Consider the following 12,271-nt stretch of genomic DNA (forward strand, 5'->3'; position numbering starts at 1 on the left):
AATCAAGGGGAAATGTATGTGGAACTAAGTGGTCTGTAATGGGAAACAGGCTGCTACAGCTACACATTGAAGAAGCGGAGGCAGAGACGCAGCGGGACTGGGAGAGTAGTAGAAGAAGCGCTGCTAAAGATAGATGGATGCATCAAGGCTGTATAGTACACACTCCCTCCCTTTGCAAGAATCAACACATTTGCCTGTTATTTTTACTATTTAAAACGCATGGCTTTGGTTTCCTAAAATGATTGTTATTGGATTATTTGTAGAGTCATTTCATTTCATTTAACTCAGGTTGTCCTGTAGATAAGTGGTGGGAGTAGCATGCAGTCCCACACGTTTGAGTGGCTCACCAGCTCCCTGCACCCATGTGTTGCTTTCAGGGATGGGGTCCCTGAAGAGGGCGTCCCACTAACAACTCTGCAGGGCATGTTGTGCGTCGTGCGGCCCAATTATAGGAATATGTGCACTTGACCGTTGTCGGTTTTCATTTCAAAAAGAATTCTGAGCAGTAATATGTACAAACAGTGTAGGAGTGTGAGCACTGGAATTCATTATAATTGAGGGCCTGACATATAACAACTGAATGAATTAATGTGCTTATAATATTGCAAAGAGCACGGCACAAATTGAATGGTTAATATGTCAGAGTTAAACATTGCAGAGTTGATTTCATCTGCCTCGGAATCGTTTTAACGCGTTCAGAGTAAAATGTTGTTGAGTTTTTTTGACAGTGCTGATCAAACCAGTGTCACTTCAACTCCTTGCAGATGTAATTAGACCTCGCCCACACATTTCAGATCCTCAGTCGGACGTTTCAGCGCCGTGACGCAAGTGTCACGCAGCGACAGCGCGGTGACATCAAACTTGCTGAATTTTCTAATCGGCGCTTTGATTTCGACAGCCCTTTTCCAACGCACAGAGGGAATGTGCTCAGCAAAGCCCTGCACGACGCCAGGCCTGCACAGAGCAACAGGCCTCAGATGTGGGGTCCTTTTTAGTGGAAACAACACGACGGGGACACTGATAGATACAGAACCTGGTCTGAAACTGTAACGATGTAGAATTAGAACTTGAACCCTTAATTTAACACTTTTATAGTGGTTACCACTGTCAACAGATAGATGGATGGATGGATGGATGGATGGATGGATGGATGGATGGATGGATGGATGGATGGATGGATGGATGGATGGATGGATGGATGGATGGATGGATGATGAATATACTGAATGGATGGATGGATGGATGGATGGATGGAAGGATGGATGGATGGATGGATGGATGGATTGGATGGATGGATGGATGGATGATGATGGATGGATGGATGGATGGATGGATGATGAGTAATATAGGAATGGATGGATGGATGATGGACTGGAGGATGGATGGATGGGATGGATGGGGATAGGATGGATGGATGGATGGATGGATGGATGGATGGATGGATGGATGGATGGATGATGAATATACTGAATGGATGGATGGATGGATGGATGGATGGATGGATGGATGGATGGATGGATGGATGGATGGATGGATGGATGGATGGATGGATGGATGGATGATGAATATACTGAATGGATGGATGGATGGATGGATGGATGGATGGATGGATGGATGGATGGATGGATGGATGGATGGATGGATGGATGGATGGATGGATGGATGGATGGATGGATGGATGATGAATATACTGAATGGATGGATGGATGGATGGATGGATGGATGGATGGATGGATGGATGGATGGATGGATGGATGGATGGATGGATGGATGGATGGATGGATGGATGGATGGATGGATGGAGACACACAGATGCAGCTATGTAATAATCTTAGAGGGGATTGGGACATGTCACAAACTCCAGTACATGACCGGCGTCCTCTTAATCTTCAGAAACACGGCATTCGTGTGCGTACGAGGGCTCGTGTGTCATGTGTGCGTGCTTTTTGCAAAGTATCAGTCTCACATGCGCTGGACTAACGTGCCTCATCAGAGCATCTAGGTCAGCGCGAGATCGGAGAAACGGGGCTCTGAAACAAAAGTGAATTTTTAGCGCCGGCGAGTGAGTGAGAGCAAGACGTTCAAAGGACGAGAGAAGAAGGAGGAAATTAAGCTGTGTAAGAGGAAACGACAAGCGGCAGAGATTAAGAGAGGGAGAATGCGGAGGCCTGGGTGGATTTCTCTCCTTTTTACACTTCTCTCCCAGTCCAGCTTCCAGTAATTTGAGCCCAATTCTACTCTTAAATTATTAGTGCAGTATTCTTTATTAAAGGCGCATAGGGGACCCAGAGCAATCTAATATTCAGGAAATGAGATGTGGCACTGGATGCTGGGAAAAAGCTTTATATGGTTCGTTTAATTGAATTCTCAGCAATAGTGAGTCCTTCCACCAAACAGCGGCGCGGCTCGCACTGTGTCAGAGATTAACACTCTCTAGTGCTTTTTTTTTCTTTTTTAAATTCCGAGTCACCTGCCAAGGTTATTTTCTCAGTTTTTAATTTGCCGCCCTCCCCTCGTGTACATTTTTCTTTCTTCTGCAGTTCTTCAATTACAAACACAAATCATCTTCTCCCCCTTCTTTGTTTAATCTGGCAGCAGTGCTTAAGCTCCATAATGAATGTTTCTATGTTCAATAACTCTCTCTCTCTCTCTGGCTCGCTCGCTCTGCACACACCTGCAAATACACACACTCTCCTCACAGCCTGAGTCAGACATCATAGGGTATTGAGTGGTTTGAAGGGAACATAAATCACTTTTTGATCACCTTGCCTGTTTTCCAAAAAGCACAACACACAAAAGAAGAGGTGGGAGACTTCAAAATGGTTTATAGCATATTATTTTCTCAGGTCAGATTTGTCTGCATTTGCTGTATTTCACTTTAAAAGCTTTTTCATTTTATAATATTCACATAGTGCTCCTCACCCCCCGCAACTGCCGCCGCATGCTGTGGGAAATATTCCTCCTCAGTCCCAAATGTGACACACTGTCAAACTCAATTTTACACTTCCCTATGAAGAGCGCTGCAAGTTCTCCATTCACGCTTCAAAGAGGGAGGTCTGGGGGTTCTGACATTACCATTCACCGGGGAGGAGGCGCAGGCGAACGGGGCTACGTCCGCTGTTCCTGCTCCAGTGCGTGGTGGTGCTCACAGTGGGCCCACGGTGCTACAGGATTGACCACGGGAGAACAAATACACAACGCATGAGGGAATATACGCTGCCTGGACCTCCTCACGAGCGCGCGCACACAAGTGGCCGCACGCGTCTATTCCTATTTCGCTCGCTCGCGCGCGCACACACACACACACACACACACACACACGCTCTTCCCATCAGTATTCAGAAGTGATCTGTATTCCAAACAGCTTTCCAGGTCGGCCGGACGCTGATCCATCAAACCGAGACACTGTGTCGCTTTGTGTCTACGGCAACCTTCGGCGTGAAAGGGGAGCACCGCCGGTCCTCTGCCACCAGGAAATTCAGTGTGTGTGTGTGTGTGTGTGTGTGTGTTCATGTCTTTCCTTCACATATACAAACACGCTGCTGCCCCCTACAAATAATTCATATCTTAATGGCTGATGCATCCGCACACTCCCGCTTCTCAAACCCCCTCCAATCACAATACAAACAAGTGTGTGTGCGTGTGTGCGCGCGTATGTGCGTTTTGTCTGCGGCTGCTATCTTAGCTTGTCTCTTTGATCAGCCTATAAAAGCAGTGAGGCGCGGACAGATAGCCTGGACCAACACTCTATCGCTGCTCCACTCCCTCTGGGTCTCTGCCTTTCCTTCACAAACATTAACCATCATGAACGCGCTCCGGAACACTCTCCCGCGTGTGTAGCCGCATCCATCCAATCACCCGCTGGCTATGAGGAGTATTGTGCTGCCTCCTCAACTTTATCTATCAGGAGCGGCGAATACATCAGTGTCAGTTTATCTGTTTTTTTTTTTGTTTTTTTTTTTTTACGCCTGAGATTGTGTGTAGAGCTGAGAGCTAATGCATGAGCTCCATGACAAAAGCGGAGGTGTCACTTTGCGGCGCGATGGCAAATGTTGGTACTCGGTGGACAGCTGCCGACAACTGTTAGCAACTTTAACACGGCCGCGCTTTGGGAAATAATCTGTTTATTTTCCACTGCAGCCCAACAGCAGTAATTAGATTTACTGCCCTGACGCAGTTTTTTTGTCGAACAACAACTTGGGAAATAAGATTTGGACTTTATCACAATTTTGCTAAATAAAATAAGTACGTCCTCCCCTGTGCGCGCTTCATTTTGTCCCTTTCTCCGTTGCAGATCAGTATATTTATGACCCACCTGTCTAACTATGGCAATGACCGCCTGGGTCTTTACACCTTCGTCCACTTGGCCTCCTTCCTTCACTCGTGGACCAACCTGAAGCTGCACACGCTGCCTCCGCTGCAGCTCGCCCACAGATACTTCCAGCTTTTCCCAGAACAAAGGAACCCACTGTGGCAGGTGTGTTTGCATGCGCGTCAGCCCGCCTCTATTGACTTAGATGTCTTTCTATATGTGATCTCAGTAAAGAACATTACATTACACTAGAACTTAGAAGATTAGAGAGCTTCAGCTTAAAAAGGTGATGCAGTAATTGTAAAACAGCCAGTAGTTTGAATTAAGTTGTTTTCTTTTGTTGTGTGTTGCCAAAAGTGAGTTTGTGTGTTGTAGGCGAAAGCAGGACAGATGTGCGACACAATAACAAAAGCTCCTTTCATTGGGCTTGAGTACATACGCCTTTATGCCTCTCACTTCCCGTCTTTTCTTTAACCCCCTGCTCCTACAGAATCCATGTGATGACAAACGACATAAAGACATATGGTCCAAAGAGAAAACCTGCGACAGGTTGCCCAGGTTCATGGTTATAGGGCCACAGAAAACAGGTAGGCTCCAGACGAGCACACATTCAGACATGCACACGCAACAAAGAGTCTCTCCTGTGTGCCCAGGTGTCTGGGTCCTCCACATCAGAGCACTTTCATTTAATCCCTGTCAGGGCGAGACAAAGGAGGAGGCTCTTGCCTCTTTTCTTCCACCCACATACTATCTGCTTTAGATGCACAGGGAGATAAAGTCCTGGTCTACCACACTCACTGCTTTTCCTCCAACAAAAAAAAACACAAAGCTACAGCTGTAATTGCTGGTGTTGGATCTGAGAGGTGAGGAGGGTCTGCAGCGCTACTAATTGAGCAGGTGATGATTTTCATAATGGGAGGAGGGGTCACCGCAGCTTCACTGGAACCAGCGACTATTAGGCTACAATGGTTTCCCATTAAACAGAAAAGTATAAACGGTAAAGTAAGTAAGTGCATTTCAGAAAAGCACATAGGAGACAGGCTGTGTGTGTGTGTGTGTGTGTGTGTGTGTGGTAACAGGATGTGTGGGAGCGAGTGTGTGGAGTGAAAAGAGAGCTACTGAGGGTGAGACAGAGGGCACGGCCAAAGCCCCAGTGCTGATTGGTGTCAAATGGTTTTGAATCATTGGATGGAAAGGCCTGTGATCACCACACACACACACACACACACACACACACACACACACACACACACACACACACACACACACACACACACACACGGTCCACTCTCCACTGAACTGAATTAACAAGCCTGTTATGAATTATGCCCTTTCTTCCAGGGACGACAGCACTTTATCTCTTCCTACTCATGCATCCCTCCATCTCCAGTAACTTCCCCAGCCCCAAGACGTACGAAGAGGTCCAGTTCTTTAACACCAACAATTACCACAAAGGAATCGACTGGTGAGAACACGCACGGACACACAGACTCGCCCCCGTCCTCCTCTTTTTTTTCTCTTTGCGTCTCTTTGAGTCTAAGGGGAAGTGGAACGCTATGAACAGCCGCTGGAGCCGTTTGAGTGTCTCGCTGTCTTCAGTGATACATCAAGCGCTTCAACAGTGTCTTCAAAACCATCATTTAAGCCTGCAAACATAAGCCAACAGACATATGGCTTCCTAAATTGACCCATAAATGGGTTACTTTACTGACAGAGACGCAGCTGGCGCGTTCTCCAAAGTCGTGCAGAAAAGACGCCACTGTAAAAAATTCTTAATTAAACACCGTTCAACTTCTGTTGCCAAGTTCATTTTGACTTTGACTTTAGATCCGCCGTTTGACTTTGATCAAACGTGCGGGAATTTACCAGCGTACGTTCCGGGTGACTGCGACCGCATTAGCGACGTTGCTGCTCGCGATCGAGGAGCGGCGCGCGCTCATTTTTCCCTGCTGCTTTTCCCGCTCGTGTCCATAAAGGTACATGGAGTTTTTCCCGGTGCCCTCCAACGTGAGCACGGACTTCCTGTTTGAGAAGAGCGCCAACTACTTCCCCTCCGAGGAGACGCCGCGTCGCGCCGCCGCCCTGCTGCCCAAGGCTAAGGTCATCACCCTGCTCATCAACCCGTCCGACAGGGCCTACAGCTGGTACCAGGTGGGTACCTGCTCCATCACACGCCACTGTTTATCTCTGCACCGCTCGCTGCCTGAGCGTCAAAGCCTGTGTTTCGTTCCCGCGATTGTGGAGATAATGTCAGTAAAAAAAAAAAAAAAAAAATCGAGCTTAAGCAGAAGTGATGAATGCGCTAACGTAGTCCCACCCGCTCGACCCTCCCCAGCACCAGAGAGCGCACGAGGACCCGGCGGCGCTGCGCTTCACCTTCTATGACGTCATCAGCGCCCGACCCGAGGCCCCGGCCGAGCTGCGCTCCCTGCAGAACCGCTGCCTCGCGCCCGGGCTCTACTCCACACACCTGGAGCGCTGGCTCACGTTCTACCCAGCCAACCAGGTACGGACGTCGCCCGCTGCACTCGGCTGCATTCGAAAGCTATGATGATAATGTTAAACAGCAAGTTATTTGTTGTAAAAAAAATGAAACCATTATCGTTATAACAAACCATAAAGCATATGATCTTCCAGTCATCCTCCTTTTTATGATTCCTATAATGTTCACTGTTACAAGCATTAAGGTGTTTATTTTATTTATAATATTTACTGTAAGAAAATATTTAGTAGTATTTTATGGGAGGAAATTATATTCACCTTAAACACATTAAACTATGATGCCATTAATAATAATGGTTGACTTTAAACATTTCTAACAACAGCACAAAGTAGTGACTAACAGGCTTTGTAAAGATAGATGGTGTAGCCGGGCTCTTAGGTCATAAACCAGCCATTAATTATGCTCTGAATTATTTAAAATCTCCTTACTTTGTTTTTAGAAGGGAGCTGGCCTGCAAACAGCAACCTTTTTCCACATCTTCCATAGCATCTCGTAACTGTTCAGCCTAGTGGAGTAATTCATCACAGTCATGTAATAGAGCTATATTGTCAAATGTGGCTTCTGGGACGTTAAAGTGGATTGGTTTCACGTTTTACATTAGTGCTGAGTTGAAATGAAATATTCAGTTAGCTGATGCTACACGGAGGTGATGTGTGGCGATGTCTGTGTGCAGGTGATGATCATAGACGGCCACCAGCTGAGAACTGACCCTGCAGCAGTGATGGATGAGGTCCAGAAGTTCCTGGGGGTCACTCCTCATTTCAACTATTCCCAAGCTCTTACGTACGTCTCACGCACGGCGCATTCATCTTCATTCCGGTGAAAATGATTTGTTCAGATTTCAGAACTGGGGAAAAAAAAAAAGACGAGTGAAATACATATATCTGTGTGAAGCCTGACATCTGCTGGTGATCAGCAAGGCACTAAACTGGCCCCGGTCTCCGTGATGTCGCTGGTGTGAGACTCACTGCAGGCTTTTAGCCATGAAATGGGAGCACTAGATGTTTAGTGTGCTCACAACAAAGACAGACAAGACAGAATATTGACACAAAGTAGAAAAGACAAAGATGGACCTTTAATTTCACTGGGAATTTATCATATTTAAGTAGAAAATGTGCGTATGGCCCCACATTCGCCAAACAAAGAAGCGTCCAGACAAGCATATTTCTGTTATATATTTGTTTTCTTAGGAATTGACTGCAGCAGCGTTGTGTATAATTTGGCCGGGGAGTCCAACAGAGCATTGATTGTCCTCTGTCTTACACTTCATGTCTGTTAGTGTCACAGCTGTCTGGAGAAATAGAAGCACCAGAATGCTGGAGAGCTCCACGGTGTCAGGCTGGAAAACAGAAAATCGCTCGTGGCATTTCTACACACACTGTGTACACCTAAATACAGCAGGTCCACAAAACAGTGTCACGCACAAACTAAATACGAAATACTGAAATGATAGCTTGAAGGTGTAAGATGTGATGTTTGTAAGATAAAGTGTATAATCAATTATTAAAATACCCTTCCTCATCAAAATGCACCAGACGAAAACATCTGTCTGACATTCACAATAGCAATTAAACAGAAAAATAACTTCATTGTATTGACATCACACTATAGAGGAGATGCCTTGAAATACAACCTGACAAAAACCATTGGAGCCGTTTGACAGTCTGCGATGCCGCCTGTGACTTTTGGAAGAATAAAAAAAAAAAACTGGTAAAACTGTTTATTTCTCAAGCACCACTCATCAGAATTCAATTTGCCTGCGAGGCCTCAAAGCTCAAGACAGGGACATCCAGAATTCGCAGCTAGCTTTGGGACAGCGGGCGCCTCTGTCTCGAATCACAAGCCTGTGTGCATACAAATAATTTGTAAAGAGATGCATTTTGACAGAATAATAAGGGTGCTGTCTGTGTCGCTGTGAGTGTGTGTACGTTCTGGGGGGGGGGATCGACTTACACAAAAGCCTAATCTCTCTTTTCTCCTTCCCATTCTTTTGACATGGCAGCGGTCTGACAGATCCTCAACACTGGAGCCTATTTATTTAATCCCCCTCTCCTTCCCTCCTCCTGCCCTGTCACATGAAAACTGCTGGAGAACCACTTAACTATTTTTTCACCAGCTGATGCACGCTGATAACGAACCGCATTTGCAGCTTTCGGGCACATTCACAGATGCATTAAGAACTCCATTAATATTAACATGTGACAACAAAATCAAATGAGTTGGATGCAGTTTGCTTCTGCTGCAGAGTTGTGCAGCGTTGTATGGTACGTGTGTGTTTACTGAGAGCTGTGTATCGGAGGTGCTCATGTTTGGCTGATTGCTGAGTTTAATACAGCTATAGTCCTTTACCCACAATGCTATACTGCCCATAGCCCTCCAGTCCAGCCCAGTGCTTCTGGATGCTCCCAGCACAAAACAATGAGCGCTCCTCCATTGCTACGTATTAAGAAGCCAATTGCAGGCGCTTTGAATGAATGATTAAAAATAAAACGGCTTAATTAATATGGATTACTACATTATAAAAATCAAATCAGCTCATATTGGCGCCTTCTCCCGGGCGTCTTTACAGCCAAGCACTGACATTTTTGGCCTGTCATCTCAAGAGCCATCGCTGCCGGGAGACGAGCGTGGAACCCGAAACCCGAGCGAGGGGCTGCGCAGCAGAGGAGGGACATCGCGGGATGGGATGTGTTTGTTTCGTGGAACGTTTTGATGAAGCTGTTCTTCCTCTGCATTGGTTTTTCTCAGGTTCGACCCTCAGAAGGGATTTTGGTGTCAGCTGCTGGAGGGAGGAAAGACGAAGTGTCTGGGGAAGAGCAAAGGGAGGAAGTACCCTCCTATGGAGCCGGAGGTAAAGAAATGTGTTTGGGATGGATTTATTAATAATATGTGGGAAAGAATCAAGTAGAAAGGACAAACAAAATTAAAACAGCTTCCTGAATGACAGTGACACCCCCCCCCCCCATCCCCCCCATCGCTGTGGCAAAATTTCCCCCAGGAGTCGGCGTGAGGGTGGAAACTGTCAACCAATCCGGTCCAACCACAAAGTTACAACCTAATTATGAGGACTCAGCGGTGACAGAACACCCGCGAGAGGGGAGGTTGGGGGGGGGGATTAGGGCAGAGACAGGAAAGGCAGCGGGAGGAAATCCAATCCATAAATCTTTGTCCCGGACCCTCTCGCGTCCGCTTCAAGACAAACACGCGCAGCCTCGGCTCGTGTCCCACCTGGGCTCACACTAATGGACGCCGCTCGGTGTCGCCCGCAATTAAACCCTATTTGATTCTGCACCTGGGGGGGGGGGGGTGGGAACAGACAGATGTGGAGGAGGAGATGGAAGTCGCAGCGGGGACGAGGGATGGGAGCGGGGGGAGGTGAGGGAGGGACGGAGATAATGCATCTCATGCACCCTTCATACATATTTCCTCCTTTTTCTGACTTCCCTTTTCTTAGCCCTGTTCGCACCACTCAGCACTTAGAGCCCTGAAGTCCTGCTGAGGAGAAATATACTCATTTAAAATGGTGGCACATCATCAATCTCTCTCTCTCCTTCTTGTTTTTACGCTACTCTTTTCTAAACATCCTTCCTTTCAACGCCTCCGCTCTCTTTAAACTCCTTTGTTGTACTATTTGCCTGCTTTTTTTGACTCCGCATTCGGCCACGTATGAACCACTTCCTCTCTGTGTCTTCAGGCGCGTGCGTACCTCTCCAGGTTCTACAGGGAGCACAACGTGGAGCTGTCGAAGCTGCTGCACCGCCTGGGACAGCCGCTGCCCTCGTGGCTGAGGGAGGAGCTGCAGAAGGTGAGCGGCACCGAAGCCCGCGAGCCAATCGGGCCACGGTGCGAATGAACGCGGAGTGTGATGGAGTGGAACCGGCTCTGCTGAGCAGGTCCCCCTCATTGTGACCAAGAAAAACGGTGCCGAGCGCTAAACGTGAACAGAGATTGGTCTTTAACGGTGAAAATATATTCAACATTCGAACCTGTTCCAATAAGCATCTATCTGCGTTTATGAATCAGAGGGGAGCCACTTGAGAAGCTTCTTCGGCTTGCCAATATATTCACACCAGGATTTCTGTCATTTAAATGAATTACTAATCTGGTTCTTTCCCTCTTCTCTGCGTGACCCCCTCCTTCTCCCCATCCTCTTTTTTAAGGTTAGATAACCTTTGCGTCTACGAGCCAGGGTTAAAGGTCAAGTGGCCAAAGACCAAGACGTGAGCAGCAGCCAGCAACCTGACCTTCAGATACACTGTCTGTGGCCTTTCAGGGAACCCTGAGGTGGAGACAAGGACGGGATCCTCGTCTCACCTGGGAGTCGTTGGAGACTCTGAGGGAGCAGTGACCGCGGAAGCAGAAAGAGACTCTGAGGAGAGAAACTGGATGATGACCAGGACACGTGCCCAGTGAGGTGGGACTAAGCAGAGGAGCCACATTATTGCGACGAGGGGGGGCGATGCGCAGACCCTGACCTGTGCTGAACTGCACCCCTGCAGTGACGGTTGTTGCGTTCCCGTGGATTTTCACCCCTAAGTTATGACGCCAGAGCAGCGCTGGTCAGCTGTTCCCGTAGGTTTGACTTTGCACTACGTTCTGCTACATTACACCAATCTCCGAACACAAAACCCACACGCGGCCAATGTGGTTCGTTTTGTCTTTCTATTATTTTTTTTTTTACAGTGAGAGAGAATAAAGAAAAGGTGCACAGACTCGGGGCGAGTGACAGACGGTTACTTTCTGTTAAAATGTGATTTTTCAAGGTGAAGCCAGTGTCTGGTTGCCTTGTTCACCTTTAAAGATGTCACCTATGGCTTTCACAGACTAGCAATGAGTCACTGAAACAGGATGCTTTGCCCGCTCATTATTTTCCTGTGACAAGCCATGCAGCATAATATGATGTCTGTATGGTAGAGCATGGACTGAGCAGGCAGGAGAACTGACCAAAACAAGTCTGATGGCGGTGAAATTAAACTCTGGAGTCTTTATGTAGCTGCTTTTGTTTTCTCAGTGTCTGATTCGAAGACTCGACATCCTTTTGGTTTCCTTCCTGAAACATCAGCATATGTTGTTCAGCTTCAATTTGAATGCAACAACCTTTAAATGTCAAACACAAAAACCAAAATTAAAGAAATGGATATGACATATATCAGCATGAGATGCTTTTTTTTTTTGCTGCCACCACACATTGAACACACACTCGAGACGTCGTATAATTACTGAAAAATGTCTTAGCTGACAAAGACAAAGATGCCTCAAAAATGTAATTTTATTATTAATTAAATAATTATATTATTTATTTTATTACAAGCTCAGAATTATAGAATTATATACATTCAGGATATAAACTCAAATATGTAAACGTGACACCATACACAAATCTCTACAGATATTTTCATCTTCGTAGCAGCTGGTGGAGGAGCTAATGTGATGTTTACGAGACTGTGCTTAATTCA

General features: G+C 46.7%; 1 protein-coding gene across 2 annotated transcripts in view; it reads left to right on the top strand.

Moving 5' to 3' along the window:
- Positions 1-11,967, top strand: part of ndst3 (N-deacetylase/N-sulfotransferase (heparan glucosaminyl) 3) — a 31,855-nt gene extending 19,888 nt beyond the window's left edge. Inside the window, exons 7-15 of one of the 2 annotated variants that reach the window (XM_029134079.3) lie at positions 4,295-4,477; positions 4,803-4,899; positions 5,654-5,777; positions 6,289-6,463; positions 6,648-6,818; positions 7,489-7,598; positions 9,564-9,666; positions 10,510-10,620; positions 10,981-11,967. In XM_029134079.3, the coding sequence (XP_028989912.1) occupies positions 4,295-4,477; positions 4,803-4,899; positions 5,654-5,777; positions 6,289-6,463; positions 6,648-6,818; positions 7,489-7,598; positions 9,564-9,666; positions 10,510-10,620; positions 10,981-11,010 (1,104 nt within the window). In that variant the 3' untranslated portion in view covers positions 11,011-11,967. Of the gene's footprint in view, positions 1-4,294; positions 4,478-4,802; positions 4,900-5,653; positions 5,778-6,288; positions 6,464-6,647; positions 6,819-7,488; positions 7,599-9,563; positions 9,667-10,509; positions 10,621-10,975 lie in introns of both variants that reach the window. The other variant, XM_029134165.3, reaches the window with a different exon arrangement.
- Positions 11,968-12,271: the final 304 nt, after the last annotated feature.

Source organism: Betta splendens, chromosome 1, assembly GCF_900634795.4.
Source record: "Betta splendens chromosome 1, fBetSpl5.4, whole genome shotgun sequence".
Classification (NCBI taxonomy): domain Eukaryota; kingdom Metazoa; phylum Chordata; class Actinopteri; order Anabantiformes; family Osphronemidae; genus Betta; species Betta splendens.